This window comes from Enhydra lutris, unplaced genomic scaffold (genome assembly GCF_002288905.1).
Source record: "Enhydra lutris kenyoni isolate GAN:26980312 unplaced genomic scaffold, ASM228890v2 scaffoldscaffold39, whole genome shotgun sequence".
Taxonomy (NCBI): Eukaryota; Metazoa; Chordata; class Mammalia; order Carnivora; family Mustelidae; genus Enhydra; species Enhydra lutris.
The window spans coordinates 2,302,079-2,328,162 of NW_019154123.1; the positions used below are offsets into that span (position 1 = coordinate 2,302,079).

At 34.7% G+C, this 26,084-nt stretch overlaps 1 protein-coding gene across 9 annotated transcripts in view; it reads left to right on the forward strand.

Annotated features, from left to right (window-relative positions):
* LOC111155170 (solute carrier family 4 member 7) overlaps positions 1 to 26,084 on the forward strand; it is a 103,330-nt gene that overhangs the window by 22,708 nt on the left and 54,538 nt on the right. For 6 of the 9 annotated variants that reach the window (XM_022515251.1, XM_022515257.1, XM_022515258.1 and 3 more), the window contains exons 1-3: positions 10,477 to 10,509; positions 19,620 to 19,701; positions 23,301 to 23,447. In XM_022515251.1, coding sequence (XP_022370959.1) covers positions 10,477 to 10,509; positions 19,620 to 19,701; positions 23,301 to 23,447 — 262 coding nt within the window. Of the gene's footprint in view, positions 1 to 10,476; positions 10,510 to 19,619; positions 19,702 to 23,300; positions 23,448 to 26,084 lie in introns of those variants that run through there. The other 3 variants (XM_022515254.1, XM_022515250.1, XM_022515256.1) reach the window with 1 other exon arrangement.

The following is a 26,084-nucleotide window of genomic DNA, read 5'->3' on the forward strand; positions in this document are numbered from 1 at the left end:
TTTGTTTTACAGGGTTTTTTTCTTTTTTTGTTGGCTCTTTGCTTCAAATTTTTCTTTGGAAACCAAAGTAAAACAATATCCCCATAAATTTATTATAATATTGATGCTGATTTATTGTGTTAAAGTTTTTGCTTTTGATGATAGTTATTTTATGGTATGGCTATTGCCAAATTTCTAATAGATTTAAAGTAGTATTTAAAATAATTAGGTGAATATTTTTGTGACTGAGTATATTTTACTTACAATTTCCTAAATTAGGCATATAAGCAATTAAAATTTTATGTAGAATAAATAAAACAATATGTAGTTGAACTTAGGGGAAGGTATGTGGCCTAGTGGAAAGAGCATAGTCAGATGGCCCTGGGAAAATGATCAGCTGTGTTACCTTACAGAGTTCTTATGAGAATTAAAAATAAGGTTTGTAAGTGGCCTGAAAAGTGCATGATTTCTTAGCTCCTCCAGGTGCAAACTGTGGGACTTTGGGAAAATTACCTCCCCTTTTAGAGCCTAAGTTTCTTCTTCTATATATTTGGGTAGTAATACCTACTCCTAGAAATGTTTAGGATAGTAAATGAAAGAATGTATATAAAGCATATAGAAAGTTTTAAAAAATCATATATGTTACTTTTATCCTCTGATACCATAAAAGCTAGTAAGAAAGAAACACAACAAAATTCCTGTCCATCATTTTTTTTTTTTTTTTTAAGATTTTAGTTTTATTTATTTGACAGAGAGAGACACAGTGAGAGAGAGAACACAAGCTGGGGGGAGTGGGAGAGGGAGAAGCAGTCTCTCCACTGAGCAAGGAGCCCAGTGTGGGGCTCGATCCCAAGATCATGACCTGAGCCTAATGACTGAGCCACCCAGGCGCCCCCCTGTCCATCATTGTTAAAGCAAATTGTTCTCGTCACACCTCTATTTTTTTAAGAGTTTAGGAAAATATGAGAACGTAGCAATTTTAAAGAATTTAAAAACATGTTTTCTCTTAATTAGGAAAAAGGATACACTCCACCTTTTTCTGGCCAGATAAAGACACTTTGCGGGGTCCTCTGCTTTATGTCAGCAGCGTTATCTACACATCATTAGCAATTACCACAGTATTGTGTTCCTCTATAGTAGTCCCGCCTCATCAACAGTTTGGCTTTCCATGATGGAGATTGAGAGGTAGCTGCTCCTCCTGACCTTTGTCAGGAGGTCAGTAGTAGCCTAACACACACAATGCCTGTGTCATGCACCTCACTTCATCTAATCACGTAGGCATTTTTTGACCTCACATCATCCCAAGAAGGGGCAAATACAGTACAATAAGATTTTGAGAGAAAGATCACATTCATATAACTTATTACAGTATATTGTTGTAATTGTTTTGAGTTATTCTTTTTTTTTTTTTTAAGATTTTATTTATTTATTTGACAGAGAGAGATCACAAGTAGACAGAGAGGCAGGCAGAGAGAGAGAGAGAGAGAGAGGGAAGCAGGCTCCCTGCTGAGCAGAGAGCCCGATGTGGGACTCGATCCCAGGACCCTGAGATCATGATCTGAGCCGAAGGCAGCGGCTTAACCCACTGAGCCACCCAGGCGCCCTGAGTTATTCTTTTTAATCTCTTACTGGGCTAATTTATAAATTAAACTTTATTATTGCTATGTATGTATAGGAATAGGAAAAACATAGTGTATATAGGGATTGGCATTGTCTGAGTTTCAGGCATCTGTTGGGGGTGTTGGACTGCATCTCCTGCTGATCAGGGTGGGAAACTGCTATACTGAAAAGGTGACTGTAAATGGAACCTAAATGGATATTACATGTTTTTAAAATCATTTTTTTGATTCTCGTACTATTCTCCACCAAACTGTTTGGTGGGGGATTTTGCCCCTTGGGCCGATTGAAATTCACAGTTAGAATTTTGTTTTAGTATTATTTTTTTCCTGAATTTAAAATAAGAAAGTAATTTTATTTAAAAAAATCAGTTTATGTGATTATATAATTTTCCCATATGATGCTGAAAATTGTTAGTTTATACTGTGCCTACAAATTCATTATAGTTTTTCTTTTTAATTTAGTTAATTAATTAATTTTATTTATTTTTTTTAAAGATTTGATTTATTTATTTGACAGACAGAGATCACAAGTAGGCAGAGAGGCAGGCAGAGTGATGGGGGGAAGCAGTCTCCCCGCTGAGCAAAGAGCCCAATGTGGGGCTCGATCCCAGGACCTTGGGATCATGACCTGAGCCGAAGGCAGAGGCTTTAACCCACTGAGCCCCAGTTTTTATTTTTTTAATGTTTTTATTTAAATCCCAGTTAATACACAGTGCAGTATTAGTTTTAGGGGTACAATATAGTGATTTACCACTTCATAGGACACTGGGAGCTCATCACAACAGCTGTACTCCTTAATCTCCCATTACCTATTTCATCCATCCCCCACTACTTCCCCTCTGGTAACCATCATAAATGAGCAAAGGGGGAAGAAAAAGGGCGCAAACCAAGAAACAGACTCTTTTTTTTTTTTTTCTTTTAAGGTTTTTATTTACTTAATTGACAGACAGAAATCACAAGTAGGCAGAGAGGCAGGCACAGAGAGAGGGGGAAGCAGGCTCCCTGCTGAGTAGAGAGTCTGATGCAGGGCTTGATCCCAGGACCCTGGGATCATGACCTGAGCCAAAGGCAGAGGCTTAAGGATTGAGCTACTCAGGTGCCCCAAGAAACAGACTCTTAACTACAAATTCATTTTTGAAAAACAGGAATGTGTTGAAAATTTTGAACCATCTTCTGACCTCATGAAATGCACTTTTGAAATATTACTTGCCTTGTTATCAAAGTTCTATTAAAACATGAGTTGATCACATTTTTTTTTTCAAAGATTGTACTTATTTATTTGGTGGGGGGGGGAGAGAATGAAACAGTGAGGGGAGAGGGAATCTGAAGGAGACTCTGCACTGAGCACAAAGCCTGACGTGGGGCTCTATCCCACAGCTGGGATATCATGACCTGAGATGAAACCATGATTTGGACACTTAACGGACTGAGCCACCCAGGCACCTTGGAATTGATCAGTTTTGAAGAATTGACTAAAATGATAATTTTTCATGTTTAATAACTTTTTAATGGTTATTTCTGATATTAAATCATATACTGTATGTTGAATTAATAGATCCTTAACATCTTTAGAGAAGCGTGATCTTTGTTGAAACAGACCAGTATATCATCCTCCTATACTTTTTATCTTTTATGTTTATAGAAATACTTACTAACAAATGTTTTATCCTTTATAAAACATAAAAATATGATCATATTAAATATGATACTTCTACAATTTGCTTTTTTTTTCTTAATATATTAACTGGTATCTATAGGGTGGAACCTCCAGGTTCTGTTTCATTCTTTGTGTCTTACTAATATCTAATGGTAATTAGCTGTTCCCTATTTACTTTCAGGTTGTTTTCTCTTTTGCTGGTTTGAATAGTAAACATGCTTGACCTTATCTGTACATTTTGGTGCTTTTATTTCTGAGTAGATACTCAGGAGTGATACTGCTGCACAAAGAATATTCTTAAAGATTTAAAAACATGGATTCTTGCTAGCTTACACTCCAGAAAGTTTTGAGAAATTTATATTCCTACTGGGAATTATGAGAGTGTCTGTGTCTCCCTTCCTTTTTTGGTTTAGATGTTGTTTTTTTTTTTTTTTTTTTTTTTTCCTAATCTGATGAGTAAAATTTGCTGAACCTGTAGTGAGAATGTCCGTCTTATACGGTTACTGGTCTTTTATATTTTCTCTTAAGGAAATTACTTGGTTCATATTTTTTGTCTATTTTTTATGCCTTTTACTTCCTTTTTAAATCAAGAAATTTTTTGTATTAGAGATATATAATGACATGTCTGTCATTCTGCATATATTTCCTTATGTTCTACCTTGTCTCTTAGGATGTTCTTTGCATTAGAGAAATGTTTGTTTTTAATAGAGTAAAATACATCTTTATCAGTCTTTTTCTTTCTCATCTTGACTAAGATGAGATTTCTCATCTTGATTTCTCATCTTGACTAAATATATCCCCACTCCAAGATACTACCCTTCTAAGTAATCCATCTAGAATTTATTTTTACCTGTGGTTTGACAACGAAGTAGACAACTTCGTTTTATCAAACTGGAAAACCAAAGAAGTCTTAGTTTCAGTTTCTTGACTCAGTTTTACCTTATAAAATATATAATTATTGTTTCTGTGTTGGTACCATACTTATCATAATTTTATAGTATATTGGATTTTTTTTTTAGGCAAAGTGTCCCCTCCTCCCCTTAGATTGTCTTAGAGACAGTGGAATCTTATGACTTGTGCAAAGACTGAAATCTTTACTATTTTGCATTTTAATATGTTTGCTTTTGGTATCTAGTCAGTAATTTATCATTATTGGGCAGGTTCTTCATATTCTAATTATACTTAAGTTATATTGAAAGAGATCAACTTGAGTGTAATATTTGAGAGAGTTTCTTGAGCAGTACGGGGTTTAGTGACATTTTCTAATGGTCCAGTCATAAATCTTGATTCTGAACTAGATAGTAGTGTTTAAGTAATCCTAGTACTCCAAATGTATTTTTAACATGGATTTTAAAATTCAAGACTAACCATAGGACACAGCTTACTTAGAAGGCTTCACTATAAATATGGAACAGAAGGTAGTTGTTATCAGTCTTTATATAAAAATAGAAATCTAATTCATGTAAGTGAAAAAGGTGTGTGTGTGTGTGTGTGTGTGTGTGTGTGTGTGTGTCAGGGTTGTGGAAAATCCTTATTTTTCTTTTTGTAAAATAAGCAGATATTGCCTAAAATGATACATTATTTAAAGTTATGATGACAACTCTAGCTACCAAGAACAGTTATAAGGCAAAAACAGAAAGTAGTTCTGTCTGGTAAGTGGACATGATATGAGAGGAGTAGGGAGCCTTGTGTAAGTCTTGATTTCTTCTATCATGTACAGGTTTACTTAATAATTTTTTCCAGATGAAGTTGCCTTGTACTGATACAGAAAAATCTTTAGGGTATATTTTTTAATTGGAACAAAGCAAGTTATGTATATAACAGTGAGTTGTAACATGGCTCTCTTTTTTGGTAAGAATATATATACTTCTATTTGCATTACAGAAATGGAGAAAAGGTTGAAAATGGGGCAGAGAGAACAAGGGAATAAACGAGACTGTTTTGATTCATGTAAATGTATGCCTAAATGAAATAAGCCGGATACAGAATGACAAATACTGTATGCTCTCACTTATATCAGATTCACACAAGCAGACAGTGGAATGGATGGTTGCCTGGGGCTGCAGGTAGGAGGAAGTGAGGGGGGTGATGGTTAAAGGGTACAAAGTTTCAGTTACATATGGTAATTAAGTTCTGGAGATGTGTTACACAGCATAGTGCCTATAGCTAAGAAAACTGTATTATAGGGGAGCCTGGGTGGCTCAGTGGGTTAAAGCCTCTGCCTTCGGCTCAGGTCATGATCCCAGGGTCCTGGGATCGAGCCTCAAATCGGGCTCTCTGCTCAGCAGGGAGCCTGCTTCCCACCCCCTCTCTGCCTGCCTCTCTGCCTACTTGTGTTCTCTGTCTGTTAAATAAATAAATAAATAAAACCTTAAAAAAAAAAAAAACTGTATTATATACTTAAAAATTTTTTGACAGATAATGGTCCGGTATTCTTACCACACGCACACACTCAATAATAAGGGGGGGTGGGAGGAAACTTTGGGAGGTGACAGATATGTCTGTGGCCTTGATGGTGGAGATGGTTTTATGGGTGTGTATCTCCAGACTCATAGAGTTGTATGTATTACATACATACAGCTTTCTACATGTCGATCATACCTCAATAGATCTCCTTAAAATAAGGATTGCTGAAAAATCTTTAAAGAAATAGATTTAAATTCTGTACCTTATATGTTGAGTTAATATCTTTTTATTTTATCAAGAGAGTGGTAGAATAAAACTTACTTTACCTTTCTATTTAATCTGTAAACTTGATATTTTAAAGTTTAGTTTGAATATTGGTTTTAGTAGTACCCAGGATACTGTCACAACAGGTAATGTGCTGCAGAAATGGATCTTTTGTATTTTGATGTAGAGTCAATTTTGTTTTGCAATTTAGGAAATTAAAAATTTGTATGTACCTAATTCCTTCTTTTCTCTTTCTTGGGGACTCTTAACCTTCCTTTCCTCTCTCTCCTATACATGTGTCCAACACTCCCTCCCCCCGCCCAACCCCGGCTTTCCCTCCTTCCTTTTACCTAAATCCCTGTGCTCAGGGTTTTTATAATCCAGTGCTTGAGACCTATGGCTGACCAGGATGTTAAGCTCTTAAATATAGTGGGGAGGGCCAAGAGTTTCTACAGGAGGTAAATTTCAAGAGGTTATTGTAGGACTTGCTATTGAACTTGATTGTTTGCAGACACTTTTCATTCTGGTTGTGATGTATTGAGAATTTTTAAAATTGTTGACTAACGGGGTGCCTGGGTGGCTCAGTGGGTTAAAGCCTTTGCCTTTAGCTCGGGTTGTGGTCCCAGGGTCCTGGGATCAAGCCCTGAATCAGGCTTTCTGCTCGGCGGGGAGTTTGCTTCCTCCTCTTTCTCTCTACCTGCCTCTCTGCCTACTTGTGATCTCTGTCTGTCAAATAAATAAATAAATAATTTTTTTTTTAAGATTTTATTTATTTATTTGACAGACAGAGATCACAAGTAGGCAGAGAGGTAGGCAGAGAGAGGCGGGGAAGCAGGTTCCCTGCCGAGCAGAGAGCCCAATGTGGGGCTCGATCCCAGGACCCTGGGATCATGACTTGAGCCGAAGGCAGAGGCTTTAACCCACTGAGCCACCCTGGCACCCCTAAATAAAATCTTTTAAAAAAAATTGTTGACTAACATATCTTTTCTAGTTGCTTTCTAAAAATTTATGTTTATTTGCCAACTATAAATCATAGAAAGGTTGAATATTTTAAAAATATGATTAGTTATATGCTTTAGGGGAACTGTTGATGTCACTGGAGTTTCTATCTTAGAGAAGTTTAATAAAATAGAAGCTTTAGTTTGAAGGCTCTGGTATGTCTTTTGGCTGCTATGTACAGTATCCTATAAAGTTGTGGAAAATTAAAACACTGTTTTTCTGTTTGATATATTATTTTGGTTTTAAATTTCTTACTTTGTTATTTATCTGGTATATGTTATCTGAATTTTGCAGGATTAGCTGGTAGTAAGACTTCGTTTTTGGGAAATAGATATTTCTATAAAAAATATCATTTATTTGCATTGTTAAAGGCTTTGATGGCTCCAGGGAGAAATTATATCTATCCAAAGAGAATAGTTTAATTTAGATTACAATTATTTAAAAAAAATTTTTTTTAAAGAGAGAGACACAGTGAAAGGGGGAACACAAGCAGGGGAGTGGGAGAGGGAGAATCAGGCTTCCCACAGAACAGGGAGCCCAACGTGGGGCTTGATCCCAGAACCCTGGGATCATGACCTGAGCCGAGGTAGACGCCCAATGACTGAGCCACCCAGGCATTTAAAAAAATTTTTTTTAAAGCTTTTATTTGAGAGAGAGTGTAAGTGCACACAAGTGCTGGAGTGGCAGAGGGAGAGGGAGAAACAGACTTCCCATTAAGTAGGGAGCCCAGGATGGAGCCCAGGACACTGAAATCATGACCTGGGCCAAAGGCAGACACTGAACCAACTGAACCACCCAGGTACCCTAAATTAAGAGTATAATCTATATGGATTTGGTACACATTTTATTTTATTAATTCATGTTCAGTTAGAATTTTGTTTTAATCATCTATAGTTGAAATTTTTTTATTATTTCTATTTCTTATATCTATTTCTTATATCACTATTTCTTATATCTGTCTTATATCTTACATCTATTTTTCTTTATAGACCGTTGGAATAGAGGAAAAAGCATGGACTGAGAAAGACTAGGTTTGAATCTTAAACCTACTGCTTACTAGATCTGTGACTTCGGAGAAGTAATTTAACTTCTCTGAGCTTTAGTCAGTGTTGAGAGGATTAAATTAAATGTCTGAAGGTTAAATGTACTATGTAATAATGCAGTGTGTGTCATCATGTTTAGCCTAGTTTTGACACATAATAGGTGCTCAATAAGTATTTTTATTTTTTAGATACCCAGAACAATAGAATGATAATTTTTAGTCTTCATTCTTTAAAATGTTTGTTGAACAAACAATATCATAGAGAAACTAAAAAGAATATAATCCACCCACAACTATGTATTTATTTATTTATTTAGTTAGTTAAAGTAAGCTCTGTGCCTAGTGTGGGGCTTAAACTCACATCCCCAAGATCCAGATTCACATGCTCCACTGACTGAGCCAGCCACCCCACACCCAAAACTTTAATTCTATATTTTCAAGATACAGCCTTTTACAGTAGTTCTAAAAGTGCTGTCCATGGACCTCTGCCAGCCCCTGAGATCAGGGGATCTGTAACGTCAAAACTATTTTTAATTGTTCAAGACATTATTTGCCTTTTCCACTGTTGTGGAATTTGTACTGAGGGTGCAGAAGCAATGATGAGTAAAACTGCTCGTCCCTTAGCTCAAAACAAGGCAGAGGCACCAAACAGCCCTAGTAGGCATTCTCAGTTTAAAAAATGAAACAGATTTTCACTTAGGAATGTCCTTGATGAAGAAGTAAAAACCGTCTTAGTAAATCTGAGTCTTTGAGTGCACATTACTTTAATATTCTGAATGACAAAATAGGAAGTATGCATGAAAACACTTCTGTTACATACTGAAGTAACAGTAATTGGAATAAACACTGGTGTGATTGCTTGGCTTATGAGCTGAAGCTAGCTGCTTTTGTACTTGAAAGTAACTGCAGACTAAACTGTGGTTATTCAGACTTGACATTTGGCAGATATTTCCTAAAAAAGGAAGTGAACCTACCGTCTCAAACAAAAAGAACTGGTAGTATTTTTACCAATGATAATAAATCTAGCTTTCATGATAAAACAAGATATTTGGAAAAGTTTTATCTACCAGCTGAACTTCTCTGATGAGGTTATTGATGATATTAACAATATATATTTTTAATATCATATAATGAAATGTGAGGTTTGGAAAAGTTCTAGTACGCAGTGAACACGTATTTTAGAAATGGGTGAGAGAGCCATTCAAAGTGCATGGTAGACTAATGGATTTCAGTATACATGTACAAAAGCACTTATTTGAAATGGTTTTAGATTCTACCTTGCAAACTAACGTTTAAGAAATGACTACTTCTTGGGGTGCCCGGCTGGCTCAGTCAGTAGAGCATGCGACTCTTGATTTCAGGGTCCTGATCTCTACCTTGGGCATAGAGCTTATTTAAAAATAAATAAATAAAAATTTTTAAAAAATGACTACTTTTTAAATTTGGTGCGGTATCAGTGAGGAATATCCACAGTTACCTGAAAAGAGTATTAAACCACTTCTCCCTTGACAACAGAGTATTTCGTGGATCTGGAATTTTTATATAATTCAACCAAATCATATCCTTGATTAGAGAATTAGATATGAGAATCTAATTGTCTTCTGTTAAGGTCAGGTGCTAGAGATGTACAGAAATGTGTAAAAGCCTATTTTTTCATTAAAGCTTTTATTTTTGGAAAGGATTATTTTTCATTAAAATACTATTTATGTTAATGTTAATGACTTTATTTTAAATTGAATTTAAATGTTTTAAAGTTTTCTCAGTTTTACTTCCAATATAGTAAATATAGATGTTAAACTTGTATAAACAAACGCCCTTTGAGGTCTTCTGTAATTTTTAGAGTGTAAAGAGAGAGTCTGAAAGTTGGAGGAGTGCTTCTCATTTTCTTTTTCCTCTTTTAGCTAAAAGATTAAAATAATTGTAAACCATAATGTGATTAAATAATTTTGTTGAATTAATCTTGTTATTAATATAGTTATTATATACTATTAATATAGTTGTGATAAGTTGGTATAAATATTAGAGTAACAATTAAAGGCAAAACTTTCTTCAGATGCAGACATCTTTGGGTCCTCCTGAAATTAAGTGAAAGGGCTAGATTTAACGAACTATGTTGTTGGCAGTTTATTCTCTAAGATCTATCTAACCCTCACTCACTCACGTAGCCATCCCCATATATCCTTAGAGTATGTTCTCTTTTGAACTACTGTTACAGTAAGTTTCAGTTGAAAACTGGTTGCTATATTTCTCTTTTGGTATTTTCTATTACTACTAACTGTGTGGATTATGCTCCTAGTCTCTTTTGCTGTCACTCTATATAAGTTGTAGTCATTAGCTTGGAAGATTAGGTAACTTAGAAGACTGTGATTGGCTGTACCATAAAAGCAACTTAGGAGAGTTCATCTGTGCAAAGCACAGTGACCTAAATCAGATATGTACTCACTGTCCCTGGAATCTTCAAGGGACTTAACTGCGTTACATTGTCAAAGACAAGCCATTTATATATTGCTATGGAAAGATTTCGCCTGGAGAAGAAGTTACCTGTATGTACCTGGTTGTGATCTTGTGTTTTATTTACAAACAGATCTGACTTTTTCAGTTTACTAGTGAAGCTTGAAGAAATGTCAGGCTTATTAGCACTGGCTTAGAATAGTATCATCCTTTGTGTCCTTGGCTGTGGAAGTCGTATGCTGCAAAGAGTAGATCCTGGTGTAAAGTTAGTAATGTTTGTAGCATTATTATTCTATAAAATTAGTTTTTTTGACCAGTTAATATTACTGGAATGAGGCTTTTAAAAATTCTGTTTGGCCAAGATACTGGGAAAGAAATCACTTTGTCTTTAATGGTTAAGTATGTTTTGAATATAAACTGAAATATTTGATAACTCTTTGTAGTTACAATCATAATTTTTTGGAGGTATTACTTTTGGCCTGTGGCCATATGTCTTAAGTAATGAAGAAATTAATTTGTGATAAGGATCTTAAGCTGTTTTAAAACAGATTTTGTAAACCTCAAATATCCAAAAAGGATAAAAAACTACATTTATGGTATATTGTTAAATAATCTTTTAACATTCTTTTTTTTTTTTTTTTTTTTAATATTATGCCTTTGACCTGTTAAAGTTTGGTTTTTGGTCATTTGGCCAAGAAAACAAATCACAGGTTGTGCTTTTTCAGATGGAAAAATAACTTACGGAAGAATTAGTATAATGTGTTACGTAGTTACAAAGTCTGTTTCGAATAGTTTGATTTTGCTGGGAACTCCCGCTTGTGAATTGAATTTAGTTTTATCATGTGTTGGTGATGGGCTTTTTTGTTTATAAACTGATTTATTACATTTCAAAATACTGAATACCTTTGTATGTTTGAGCTTTAATTGTGTTCATAAGGAGTCTTTAAGTAAATCCAGTGTAAATTTTTCGCTGAGTAGTCTTGTCCTTTGAAACATACTCAACATTCCAGTATTAGAGAGCTTACTAAGAATTCTGCTTGATGCTTAGGGTATACTGTGAACAAAACAAACATTATTTCCCTCTTCTTGGAACTTACTGTTCTATTGGAAGATAGTAGAAAGAAGTTAAAGAAGTAGTTATATAAGTATGTAAAGAACATTGAAGAAGTAGTTACATAAATATATAATTGTAAGTTTTAACAGATGCTGTAAAGAAAAAGTACTGTGTGTTCTCAGCACATATTATAGTGATCTTGGTCTCTTGTCCTGGGGGTAAAGAACCCATGTAACTGGGACTCTGTAGAGACCTGGCTTTTAATTTCAGTTCTTTCACCAGCTTACAGTGTGATCTTATGTCGCTTAAGCTGTGTGTGTGTGTAATGTATGCATAAAATCTGAACATTGAACGAAAAAGTAAAGCCTGTTGATCCCTATGAGTCTGTGAGGTCTCATTCATTAAGATTAGGAATGGAAAAGATAATTCATTTACCTCTAGATTTTTTTTTTTTTTTTATCATGGAGAGCCACTTTAGCTGTAAATTAACTGTTAAGCTGGGAATTTGATGGTATTACAGTTTTTCATTCAATTATGTATCCCTGGTACCTGGAATATGCTTGGCACATAGTTTGTACTCAGTAAATATTTGTTGAATGGATGAGTTCCTTAATTCCTAGTCTTTAAGGGAATGAAACTTCTCTCATGATCTATTGGATTTACGGGGAACAAGGTTATTATGTAGTGGAAGAAGAGGCAAACCGACCATATTGCTAAGGGATTTTCTGGCTGTCTCCTGTTGGTTTTTACTAGAAAACTACAAAGGAACCCTAAAAATAGCCAGGTAATGATAACCTTGTGCTGACCGGAGATGAGGAATCTTGACAGAACATGTACTGGGCCTTATTTTGTTGAAAAACTGATCGGATCTGTGTGTGTGTGTGTGTGTGTGTGTTTTCCCTTTAGTGCAGAATGCCTGTGCTTTTCTACACATTTTAATTACTAATAAGATTGTGATAGTTTTTTTAAAAAGCCTGTTTTAGAAATAGATTTTATTATGCTTATTTCAGTAAGCATATACTACTTGATAACCGTAAAATAAGTGATCTGTATGTTTTTTGGTGTGTGTGTGTGTGTGTGTACTGATTTGGAACTTGGAATGAATGCATTTCCCCATAGAAATAATACAATAAATATTTGTGATTTATAATTTCAAGTAGAACCTTGATGAGGCTTTCCATTTGTTCATGACTCTTGTGCCTGTGATGAAGCATGTGACAGTACAGTGTGTCACTAGCAATCCTCTTTTTTTTATTATATTTTATAAACATGTAATATATTTTTATCCCCAGGGGTACAGGTCTGTGAATCGACAGGTTTACACACTTCACAGCACTCACCATAGCACATACCCTCTCCAATGTCCATAACCCCACCCCTCTCTCTCTCCCCGCTCCCCCCAGCAACCCTCAGTTTGTTGTGTGAGATTAAGAGTCACTTATGGTTTGTCTCCCTCCCGATCCCACCTTGTTTCATAAAATAGATTGTTGAAGGCTTTTTGCTCCAACATTCTAATCTATCTGCACCGGGCACAAGGCATTTTTCTCAAGACTTTATATATATATTTTTTTTCCCTGTGGGAATTGCATGATTGCCTGAGTTTGAAATTTGCTGTTTTAAATTTGCAGTAATTTCCCATATACCTCTTCTGTCTTTTCTGCATGTTTTAGAGGAATGAATCAGAAATGCCAAGTGAGTTCTTTAGAAACTATGAATATCATTCTTTGGCTTTTTATTTTTATGAAATGGTAGGCATTGATGATTGATCTCCTTTTAACTGGATTAGAAAAGATTATTTGCCCTATTCTTAAGCTTTTTGCCCATAAATTTATAGTTTCCTAAATAAGTTCAACTTTTGGTGGTAGATGGGGATGTGGTTAGGCATTGGAAATGTTGGAGGAAACTTGTATTTTGGTGGGGGGACAACATTGTTATTTATACATATTTTGATAAGTTGCCCTACACGTTTTGGGAAAATATTCTGACATACAAATCAACTTTTAAATTACTATTTATTGATTTAGGTTTCTTTGTATTTCAGTGAAAGTGTATAATTTACAGTATTTTCTTGTGAATTGGAATATACTTTTCATTTTCTGAAGGATTAAAACAATGTAAGTGAAGTTGACAGTAGTCCCAGGCAGGCTTACTAAAATGATTAAGAGCATGAAGCACTCTTTATTGAAGAGCATGTGTAGTACTTTAGTCCTAATCATAATGCAGGGAGGGAGGTGGTGTTTAAACTTTGGTGTGCACTAGAATCGCATAAGGGGGTTATTTGATAGAGATACTTATTACCCACCTTAACCCACTGAATGAGCACATCTAGCATAGAGCAAGGGGAGGTGAATTTAAATAAACTCTTTAGGTGTGCCTGAATTTTTAATACATTTAAAAGTCTCTTAAAGTAATAGTTTTATATCTTTATGAAAGTTACTTGCTGTATCTTGGCATTTTCTCCTAGATACTTATGCATGTATTTCCTGTGAATAATTCTTCATACAACCGTAATACTATTTTAGGATATATTTTAAATCTTCACTTCATTTTTAATTAGGAAACTCATAGGTATTTGTTTCTGTACTTGTAAGCCCTCTCTAATCTAGTTAGAAAACTTTTTTTTTTCCCCTTAAACATGGAATAGTTTCCTCATTTAATTTAGTAAAAAATGGGAGCATTTTCTATAGGTTCTATACTTTTTTGTGGCATTTTATGTAATATATCCTTCCACAATCCTTTCAGGTGGGTATTATGCTCTGTAGATGAGGACCAAGATAAGTAAGTGACTTTCAGAAGATTGCATTCTTAAGTCTTCCTCTGTATTCACATGGCTAAAAATAAATCAGAGAATATAAACAATAATAAATTCAAAAGTCTACATCTACTGCCAGAGGTAACCGGTTTTACTGTTTTCTTGTATGTCTTCTAGTGTTTCATTATGCAAATTAAAATGTTCCTGTTCTGGGTACTTCCTAACACAAAGTAGCAGACCTTATATATGGTTCTCTACCTTGTGTATATTTCATTTTATAATAGGTCTTACACACTATATGTACTGGCATGAAAAATACCTCCCAGTACCTTGGTATTCCACTGGCATAGCCATTCCTCTATTAAGGGGCTTTTGGATTGTGTCCAATCTTTTCCCATTATAAGCTGCAATAAATAATCTTGTACATGTGTCCTTTCATACACAGAGAATTTAAACTTTCTTTATGATCTTATATGTCTAGTTCTTTATTGTCTTCTTTGTTACGGAGCACTTATAATCTGATTAGTAACCTTATTTCACAAACAGAAATGGAATAGAAATTTGAAACCAATGCAAATAATTTTCTAAAGATTAGCGTGAGTCAGTCTTACATTGACATACTTTGGGTAGCTTTTTTTTTTTTTAAGATTTTATTTATTTATTTGACAGAGAGAGATCACAAGTAGGCAGAGAGGCAGGCAGAGAGAGAGAGAGAGGAGGAAGCAGGATCCCCGCTGAGCGATCAGGACCCGAGCTGAAGGCAGAGGCTTTAACCCACTGAGCCACCCAGGTGCCCCTTGGTAGCTTTTTTATTCTTCCATGTATTTCAGTTTTCTCAGTGCCTTGGGATTATTTCATTTTAGGAAGGTTTTATAGGCATTGGCTTACATCGTTCACTTATCTGATGTTAAGAATGAAAACATTTTGATGTCGGGGGTTGCTCTTTGCTATTACTATATTTAGTTTTCCATTATATTCTTGGAGTTAAAAAATGAAGTTTTAGGGCACCTGGGTGGCTCAGTGGGTTAAAGCCTCTGCCTTCGGCTCAGGTCATGATCCCCGGGTCCTGGGATCGAGCCCTGCATCAGGCTCTCTGCTCGGCAGGGAGCCTGCTTCCTCCTATCTCTCTGCCTGCCTCTCTGCCTACTCTTGTCAAATAAATAAATAAAATCTTTAAAAAAAAAAAAAGTTTTTTCCTAGATGCAAATATAAAAATAACTGACATATTAACAGATTGAAATTTGAACTTATTCTTTTTTTAAATTACTAAAATTAAATGTTTGTTGTAACAAAAAAATTAAACAGTATATGATTGTCTCTGTGTTATTGCTTTCCTAATCATCAATATGAGACAGTTTGAAGGTTAGCCTTCCAAATATTTATTACTGTGTAATACATTTTTGTATATACTTTAAAGAATACAAGTGTACTTTATATAGTATATAAACATGCTCTTTATTTAGAAATACAGCTTGAGGCATTATCCTAAAATGATAGGATTTAAAATGCAGTATATTTATTTCAGAAATGAATTGTCCCCTTGAAACATCAATGGATTTGTTCTAAGGGATTTCCAGTATATAAAGTCATATGCATCCTGCAGACTTTGTTGAATTACTTGTAATATGTCAAGATGACTATTTGTGTGGCCTACTTAATTTAATGTTTGCATTTATAGCAGATTGCCTTTTTGATTTGTGTTTCACAGTTGTTGAAAAGCTATGAAAAGTTTTTAAGAGAAAGGAGGAATGCAGAGCTCCTCCCCTTGTTTACAGTGCTAGTATTATAAATTTCTTATACTCTTAAAATTTGAACTTTAGTTTGTTCTACCAGTTACACATGAGAACATTCTTCTTGAAGACCCAGTCAGTCACAATAAAATAATATTCTTACTTGGCTTTAAGTTAAGTGACTTACTTAAAGGCTCACAGGCATGAGTAAATGGGAGCTGGGTGGACCATGAGAGGAGGTGCTGATAGATAAGTCTTTTTTCAGCATGCCACTTTTTGCACATATTGGGGGTGTTTTTTGGTAGGGTAGATGTTTAGATGTCCAGCTTAAGTTGATTTTGAGTGTTAGCTAATAGTGTTGTTAGTACATCTAAACATGTAAGTATATCTGTAGAAATAAAAGGGTTTTTTTGGTTAGGGATAAGAGAAAAATCTGTTGTTTTCCTTCCTATCTTAGCCAGTGTTCCTGATAATGAAAGTTTAGAATGGGAGCACTTAATCCCTTTTAGAATACACAGTATGCTACCTCTTGGGATAATCATCTTTTAGGAGACTGCTTATATTCAACCTGTACATGAAATCACTGGAGGAGAGCTAAAGGTTTTAGAATATGAAATGCTTACTAATTATACTTTGGTTTTTTGTGTGTTTCTATGTGTGTATTTTTGTGTTTCCTATTTTAGCCTTTCCTCATTACTTATTGGTGTTTGATTGTTGTGAGGCAGTTTGATGAACCATATATACTATTGTCACTGTCTTTCTCAGTCCATTATGTGAAAATACACAGTCTGTTACCCGCTCCTGTAGATATGGAACCTTAGCAAGTCATTTGAGTTCTGCTTTTTCTGTATTAAATTGAACAGCAATCCTTCAGAGTTCTGTACAATAACCTCTTGATACTCAATTCTAAAATTATTTGATTATATATTTGAATGTCTAATCAGAAAGTGGATTTGGATATCAAGAGATCTGCATTGCCTTAATGTATTGTTTCTGGTTCTGAATTTTGGGACGCAAATAGAGTTTGGATAGCAGGATATTTGTATAAAAAGTTAATCAAATTGATTCAGCTCCTGATTTAAAGATTGGAGAATTTAGACACAGAATCTGGGTAGGAAGGCACAATTGTATACGAATTCTATGCATTGAAAAAAGCTGTACACAGACATATGCTAGTATAGATCAAAATTGGAGGAGACGTTAATCGATCATTTTAACCAACCTCCTGTTGGATCCTTTCTTAAATGGTCTTCCAGTTTATGCTTGGCCCTTGAAATTGGTTAGAAGCTAACTGTGTTCTTTCTGGTTTATTGTTCTAAGTGTTAGAGGAGATCCTGGACAATGAGATCAGCCATAAAATGGGAATGGCTGAAAATATGTCTTGAAAAATTTGAAAAGTGCTATAATTTGATCGATAAAAAAGTACCTGTATTCTAGGAAAATAATATTCAGTGGGATATTAATGTTGTAATTAATGTTACTACTGTAATTATATTTATATGTATTTATATATTATATATAAATGTTTATATAAACATTTATGTATAATAATTAAAATTATAATTTTATTATTTGATTCTCTTATCGCCAGTTGTCTCTGTTGCCTGCAAAATTTCTGGTTATAGCATAAGGACCTTCTAAGAGAATGAATTAGGTTATTTATTTTCTTTTTTGAAAGCTCTTTCCTCTCCTCCTTTGGAAGGTTTGTAGTACTTTGATTTCATCTGAGCCAGAGCATTGTCCATTTCCTGTTTCCCATCCTTTTGCCTGCTTTGAACAGTGGTTTCAGCTTATCCACCTCTTTCTTCGTCATGCCCCCCAGTGCCTTCCAGGTTATTTCTGGATATTTAGCCTCTTTCTGGGCCATCCTTTTCCTTGCATTCATCTTTCAGTTTGATTTTTTGACAAAAGCATTATAGGATAGGACCTCCCTGGTGTGATTGGTTTGCGGAAGGAGGTTTCATATCCTGGGTTCTTCAGCATACTCCACATATAGCATAGACTGTGTGAGCTGATCTAGGTCACTCTTAAAGTTTTACGTAGTTTTGTTTAATATTGCCAGCTCTTCCTCAGAACCTTTGTATATATTTCCAAATTCTTGAATGTCTTCTCCAGTATGTCTCCCCAATCCCTGGCTTTGTTGAACATAGCCGAGTCCTTGTTCACTGTTGACTGAGTATTGTACACTATTCTCTAGTCTTAAAATGAAATAGACTTTCCTGAGGAACTAGAAGTGGTGATGTCTTCTTTGCCTACCCAGTCAGGGTGCACCTGTTGAGACGTGTTGCGGTAGTCATATTAGACAAAGTACAAGGCCTCCTAACAATGGTAAAGGTTGGCGAGGTTTCCTTGGACAGCTACAGCTGACCCATGCTGGGCAAGGTTTCGTATGGGCCACAGTTCAAAATGAAGACTTTTTGAGGGAAGGGAATTTCCTCAGCTATTCATATCTGTGCTGCAGAATCTTGAGCATACTAATGTTCCTTTCAAAGTTAAGTTTGAAGTTGGGAAGGGAAGGTAAAATTAAAATGTTATTCATTTAAAAAATAGTCTGCAGGGACGCCTGGGTGGCTCAGTTGGTTAAGTGGCTGCCTTCGGCTCAGGTCATGATCCCAGCGTCCTGGGATCGAGTCCCACATCGGGCTCCTTGCTCATCAGGGAGCCTGCTTCTCCCTCTGCCTCTGCCTGCCATTCTGTCTGCCTGTGCTTGCTCTCTCTCCCTCTCTCTCTCTCTGACAAATAAATAAAATAAATAAAATCTTAAAAAAAAATAGTCTGCAGTATTTTGTAAAAATATGTTTCTTTTTGTTGAGCTGGAGAAGGGAACAAAATTATGAAGGTAGACTTGGACAATTTGAAGTTAGAACCTCCTTAAAGGTCAAATTCTGCTGTGGCTTTTCCTTTGTAGAGAAATAAGTTCTTGTAACTTTGATTGGCTCTTGGTTAATTTATGAGTGGAAGTGTACTACATGTTTAGTCTATAGATGCATTTTTTTTTTAAGATTTTATTTATTTGTTTGATGGAGATCACAAGTAAGCAGAGTCAGGCAGAGGGGAGGGGTAACCAGGCTTCTGGCTGAGCAGAGAGCCTGATACGGGGCTCAATCCTAGGCCCCTGGGATCATGACCTGAGCCGAAGGCAGAGGCTTAACCCACTGAGCCACCCAGGCGCTCCTATAGATGCTTTTTTTTTTTTTTTTTTAATGTGGAACCATAATACAATCTGGTATAGCTGAGTTAAGTGTTTCCTTTTTAATTAGGGGACCTAAGAGCAAAGAACAACCAAAAAAGCATTCCATATTGATATCCAAGGGATTCCCTCACCCCCCCCCCATTTTTCTCTAATTGTTGATCTGGATTGTCTTTCTGTTTTAGTGAATATATGTACCAGTTACTTAGTAACGTCCATAGAAGACTAACAAAAAATTGTCACTTCAGTTCTTACCATGAAATTTGGAATAATCTTTTGTGGATTTAAAAAAAAAAAGCCTATAAGCTTATGTTGAAAAAGAATGTGATTAGCTATAATTAGTTAGCTTATAGTTACCTTCTTTGAGGGGAAGGCAATCTGTTACTTATTTTTTTGCTTTTTCAAATAATGCCCCTATTAGTAGGTATATAGTATATATTTGACGTCATGAGTATATGAGAATAATTTCTTTTTAGGGTCCTGATGAAGAAGCTGTTGTGGATCTTGGCAAAACCAGTTCAACTGTGAACACAAAGTTTGAAAAAGAAGAACTAGAAAGTAAGTTTGTTTAACTTATGCTTAGCAGGATAAATTACTAATGAAAGTTTGTTTGTGTGCTTTAAATTTTACCTATTTGTGGAAACATTTTGTTGTTATGAGGTAGAGCATACATTTAAAAGAACGTTTAATACTTTTCTAAATATAGTTCAAGGTATAATACAACAGACACCCATATAACCATACTCATAGCTGCAGTTAGAATATTCCTTGATTTTTCTTTGTTGGAAGTATTGATATAACAAAGATTTCAGAATCTCTGTGCTTTTTTTTTTTTTTTTCTTTTGAGAGAGAGAGAGAGCATGAGCAGGGAGGGGAGTATGGGTTAGAGGGAGAGGGAGAATCTCAAGCAGGCTGCACGCTTAGTGTGGAGCCTAATGTAGGGCTCAATCTCATGACGCCGAGATCATGACCTGAGCCGAAACCAAGAGTTGGATGCTTAACTGACTGAGCCACCTAGGTACCCTTAGAATCGATGCTTTTCAATTTTCCCTGGTGGTTGCCATTATTTACCTTGGAAATTAAAATACCAAAGTTAAAAAGTCAGTTGATTCTTTTATTTTTTTTTCATTTCTAGAGGCTAGGTAATTTTAGCAATCCAGAATGCCATAGCCACAGTTATTACTAGTCATCTAAATGTTCATTTTATAGGTCAGTTGCACCAGCCTTTTCAAGTGCTATGATACCGCAGCATAGAATTGTGGAACGAATGAATTATATGTCATTCTGTCTTCCAGGAAGAAGTCCTGGCAAATGGTTTCTTCTCTCTTTTTTTTTTCCCTTCTGACTGAAATAATTTTGATTTACAGAAGAGTTGCAAAGATAGTACAGTGTTCTGTTACCCTTTACGCAGCTTTTTAAAAATTTAACATTTTACGTAACCATCATTGTTAATGAAAATGAAGAAATTAACATTGGTACAGTTTTATTAACTAGACTAAATTTAATTCAGATTTCACCAGTTTTCAACTGATGTTGGTGTCTTGTTCCAGGATCATGTCAAATAGTTCAGGATCCACTAGTTCATTTAGTTGTCTCATCTCCTTAGTCTCCTCTATGACAGTGCCTTAATCATGACCTTGACGTGTTTGAAGGGTAGTGGTTAGATGCATTGTAGAATGTCTCTAAGTTTGGGTTTGTTTATGTTATCATATGAACAAACTGAGATTATTGATATTTGGGAAGCTTACCACAGAAGTGAGCATATCATATCTGGGGACATGTGATGTCAATGTGACTTATTAATATTGTTAATTTTGAACCCTTGCTTAGGGTGGTATTCCTGGCAAATGTTCTGATAGACTTTTGAGGTCTTTTTGGGAACTGTGTTTTTAAGTTAAAGCCTTCTGTGAAAGCTGGTACCATATAAGGACATTAATTTGTTGCTTTTAAAAAAGAGACGGAAAGAGGCAAAAAAGTGTTCTCCATATTTACTTTGTGAGATGGAAGAAAGCCCTGTCTTTTAAAATTATCTTTAGAAATCTAGGCTTCCTAGAGCTTCTGAAAGGAATCTCAGTTATCTGCAAGGTTATTACCATATAATGTTACCTCTCAAATGTGTGCAATCTAGAACATGAAGACTAGCATTTGGATGTGGTTTTTTTTGCTTCCCTTTGTTACCCCAGAGCCTTTAGCTTTGCGTACTTGATACATATCTAAATTTCAGTATGGGGTTTGAGGGAGAGATTACGTTTATCTGCATTTGACTGAATAGCCCTTTGACAGAGTAAAGGTTAAAGAAAAAGGAAAGAAAGGAAAGGAAAGAAAGAATCATAACAAGAACACTAAGGTTGATAATAAAAGCTAAATAAACGAAGCTTAGATTTTCATATTCCTGTTTATTCTTTCTAAATTGGAAACTCCTATAATTTATTTTTATTTTGGTGCATTAGGGCTGTGTGCCAGCGCCATTAGTACTAATTGGAGTACAACCTTGTAATTCCTAGTGCTCAGTGATGAGAATCTGACTCTTTAATTTCCACTTTTCTATAGTATTCAGAAGAAAATAGTCTCACTAAAATTAAATAGTAATATCATTGAGTTTTGTTATAATTTTTTTAGTTTTCTTATTGAGATATAATTTATTTAACATAAATTTCACCATTTTAAAGTGCATAGTTAATTTTTTTAAGGTGTATTCACTATGTTGTGCAACCATGACCACTCTAATTCTAGAACATTTCCATCATCTCCCCTCCCCCCATGCTATAAAATTGATTTTTAATTTTGGGTTTAAAAAATAATTGGTATTTAATTTCTATAATTTTTTTTTTATCTAGTGTGTACTGTGTACTAGGCAATGTACTAGGCATTGGAAGATGGTAAAGCAAATAATTTTAGTTGTTGTATATCTATAGCCCATTGTATATCTAGTTCTGTTTTAGTTTAAATGTAATGACTTAGTTTATTGATATTACTGTGTTGGCATCTGAAGCAAGAAATCAAGAGTCACCCTTTTCAAACTTAGCTGGGTATGTGTGTTTCAGAAAACTCAATTTTTTTTGTAAATGGATATTGGTAAATGAATGCAGAATTGCCATGGGTATTGATTTTAGGGTTACAAATGAATTTTAGGAAGTTGGCAAATTTGAAAATAAAGAATTCACAAATAATGAGGATTGACTATACTTTCAAATCTCATCTAATGTTGAGGATCTTGAATTTCTTGAAGTATTTATTTTCTGACCATCTTGTGGAACTTGTTAGGAAAAGAATGTCATTAACTATGCATATTTCAGCATGTTACTTTTTAAAGTACTTAAGGTCAAAAAGCAGCACTGTGTCAGAAGGCATTTGTAGAGTTGCAAATTAGTTAAACTTATAGCCCACCACTGCTTTCACTCCATGTAACTTAGAAAGGAATGTTACTGAAACTATTTAAGAAATCAAGTTCATGCCTCAGTATTTGACATAGTGCTGCTAGCTTTCTAGTTCCTTAAGTTTTATTTAGTGGACAAAAGCAGAGACTACCTTTCATAACCATTTTGTTGGTCACAATACAAATTGGGAATTGTGCAAATTCAGCAGTAGCTTTTTCATATTCCAGAAGCATGTGATAACCTTATTGTATTGTTTCCCCCCACCAATCTGATAATTTATGCCCTTTAGTTGGAGTATTTGGATCATTTACATTTAATGTAGCTTTCAGTAATTTGGACCTTGCTGATTTGAGATTTTCAAAACTGTAATTAATAAATATTTATAAATATCTGCCTATGAATATTGATTATAAGGTATTTTATTATCATTAAAACATACCTCTTAAGGATGTCTGTTAACTAGGTTTGACATCAAAATGTTGGTGGAATAAATTTATGTCTACATGGTATGATTTCAGCTAGGCCAACCTCTTCTTTCCCAAAATGCCTTTTTAACCTTGCCAAAATAATGCTTACACAAGTAACTGTTTTATCAGTCAGTGGTATTAACCCGTGACATAGCATTCTTTTAGTGCTCTATAAAGGAAAAGAACAGGAAATAGCATTGTTAATTACATGAGCTTAAATATAATTCTTTTTTATCAAAGTAAAATTTGGTATACTTTTGTGTATATTCTTTCCTTTTTGGAAAATTAGTAATGTTTCTGAACCTTTGGCTAGGTCATCGAGCTGTCTATATTGGCGTTCACGTCCCATTTAGTAAAGAGAGTCGTCGGCGTCATAGGCATCGTGGACACAAACATCACCACCGAAGAAGAAAAGATAAAGAATCAGATAAAGAAGATGGACGGGAGTCTCCTTCTTATGGTAAGAGAAAACAGTAGTTCCTTGTTAACACCTTAAAATTCTTTCCTGACAAATTTTGTTTAAAAAGTAGAATATTTTCTTTCTTAAATTTTATGTCTGCTGTAATTTAGACACATTATAAACCTTGAAGAATATACTAATTGAAGTAATATTTTTTTCTCCAAGGAATATACTCATTGAAGTAATAATATTTTTCTCTATTATATATTTCGTTATTTATATGTGCAGTGAACAAATATCTGGAATCTTCAGGCTCCTGGATAAGATTAATTTTTCTTCCATTTTTTGGCTAGAAAAATTTATCCACTAAATTGAACTATTTGGTTATCTGTGCAGAAAAATAGTGCTCTCATTTGATAGTATTGCCTGCCTGTGAAAGGACAGAGGTTTGTTTGAAAGAAGAGAAATACAGAAGGGCCAATAGACAGAGGAAATCAGAAAGAAAAAAGGCATATGGTAGAGGAAAGAGAATGTTAGGCCCTGAAATGTGCAAATGGTGAGAGCCCCCCAAAAATGCTGTACAGCTTGAGGAGGACTTCTAGGATATTGTAGTTAGTGGACATATAAAGCATCATTATTTTTTTAGGACATAATGGGCCTGCATGGCCATCTTTACACCGTGGGTTCTAGTGTGTGCATTCTAGCAAAGTTACATGAGCTGTCCTTGGAGGCATTTGTGTGCTTGCTAAAGGCATGTTTTTGTAACAAAGAGGGAAAGAATCTTATGGGTCATATAGCTACAATGTGAACATAAGAAAATAGTGATATATGAAGTGCCAATTCTGTGCTAAGCATTCCACCAAGCCCTTGACATATGCTCTTTGATTTAATTCTCTCTGTGCTTTTAATTTTATTTATTTTTTTTAATTCTAATTTTAATTCCAGTTACTTAACATACAGTGTTATATTCATTTTAGGTATATGATATAGTGATTCAGTAATCCCATACAACACCTGGTGCTCATCACACCAAATACATTCCTTAATCCCCATCACCTATATCACCCATCACCTACCCTCCTCCCTTTTGGTAACTAACAGTTTGTTCTGTGTAGTTAAAAGTTTGTTTCTTGGTTTGTCTTTCTCTCTTTCTTTTCTCTTTCCTTATTTGTTTTGTTTATTAAATTCCACATATGAATTTTCATTCATATGGTATTCATTTCATATAGTATTTACTTTTCTCTGATTGACTTAACTTTGCTTAACATTATACTAGCTCCATCCATGTCATTGCCAATGGCAAGATTTCGTTCTTTTTTATGGCTGAACAATATTCCATTGTGTATATACCACACGCATTTTCTCTGCATTTTTAAAAGATGGTTGTTGTTTTCATTTTGTAGATGGAGATACTTCAGCTTAGAGAGACTAAATGTGATGGGAATCTCTTAAAAGCCTCTACTAAGAGGTAGTACATGGCCTAGTATATGATGGATTATATTCCAGTCAATAAACAAGTTTTAATACACTGAAAAAATTGAAAGTATATTCTGTGACCACAATGGAATTAAATTACAAAGATACCAAGAAAAATCCCCAGATAGTTGGAAATTAAACAGATGGTTCTCAGTAATCTCTGGGTTAAAGAAGCAATCAGAAAAGAAATTAGGAAATATTTTGAACTCATAAAAATAAAAACACAGTACTGGCAATGATTGAGATAAAATCTTGCAAAGTGAGGACATGCTTCTGGTGTACAGGTTCTGTTAGCATGGTACTGTGCAAAGTTAGGACTGTGTATAAATTGAAATTCGTTAGATGCAGTTAAAGCAGTGCATAGAGGAATATTTGAAGCATTTAATCCTTATATCAGAAAAGAAGGAAGATCTGATCTTCAGCGATCTAAATTTCTAACTTAAGAAACTAGGAGAAAACCTAGAACAAATTAAACCAAAGTAAGGAAACGAAAAGAAAAATAAAAACTGTTGCAGAAAATGAATAAAGACCAGAAAAACAAGAGTAAAAATCAGTTAGACTGAAATCTGATTCTTTGAAAACATAAGTAAAATTGATATATAGCCAGAGTGATGAGGGAGAAAAAAAAGATATGAATTACCAGTATCAGAATATTTCAGTGCAGATTGTACAGGTACTAAAAGACTGATGAGGGAATATTATGAATGGTTTTATGCCAACAAAATTGGTAATTTAAGATGAAATGGGGAAATTCCTTAAGAATACAAACTAACAAAGAAAAATGGATAATCTTACTTACCCCGTGTGTATAAAGAAATTAAATTTGTAGTCTAAAACATTCCCACAATGCCATTTTACTCCCAGATGGCATCATGGATGAATCTGATCAAACATATAAGGAAGAAATTAGAGAGACTGCCAGAAAATTGAAGATGAAGGAACACTTCCCATTTCATTGTTATGAATCCAACATTACCTCGATACCAAAACTGAATAACAGTTGTTACAAAAAAATAAAACTATAAATATCTCTCACGAATGTAGATTCACAAAGCGTTAACAAACTAAAAACATATTTTACCCCGTAATAATCCAAAAAGGATACTGTATCATTACTGTGGTAGGCAGAATAATGGTTCCCAAGATATCTCTCTTCCCAATGCCCAGAAACTGTGAATGTTAACTTTATAGCAAACTTGAATTTATAAATGTGATTAGATT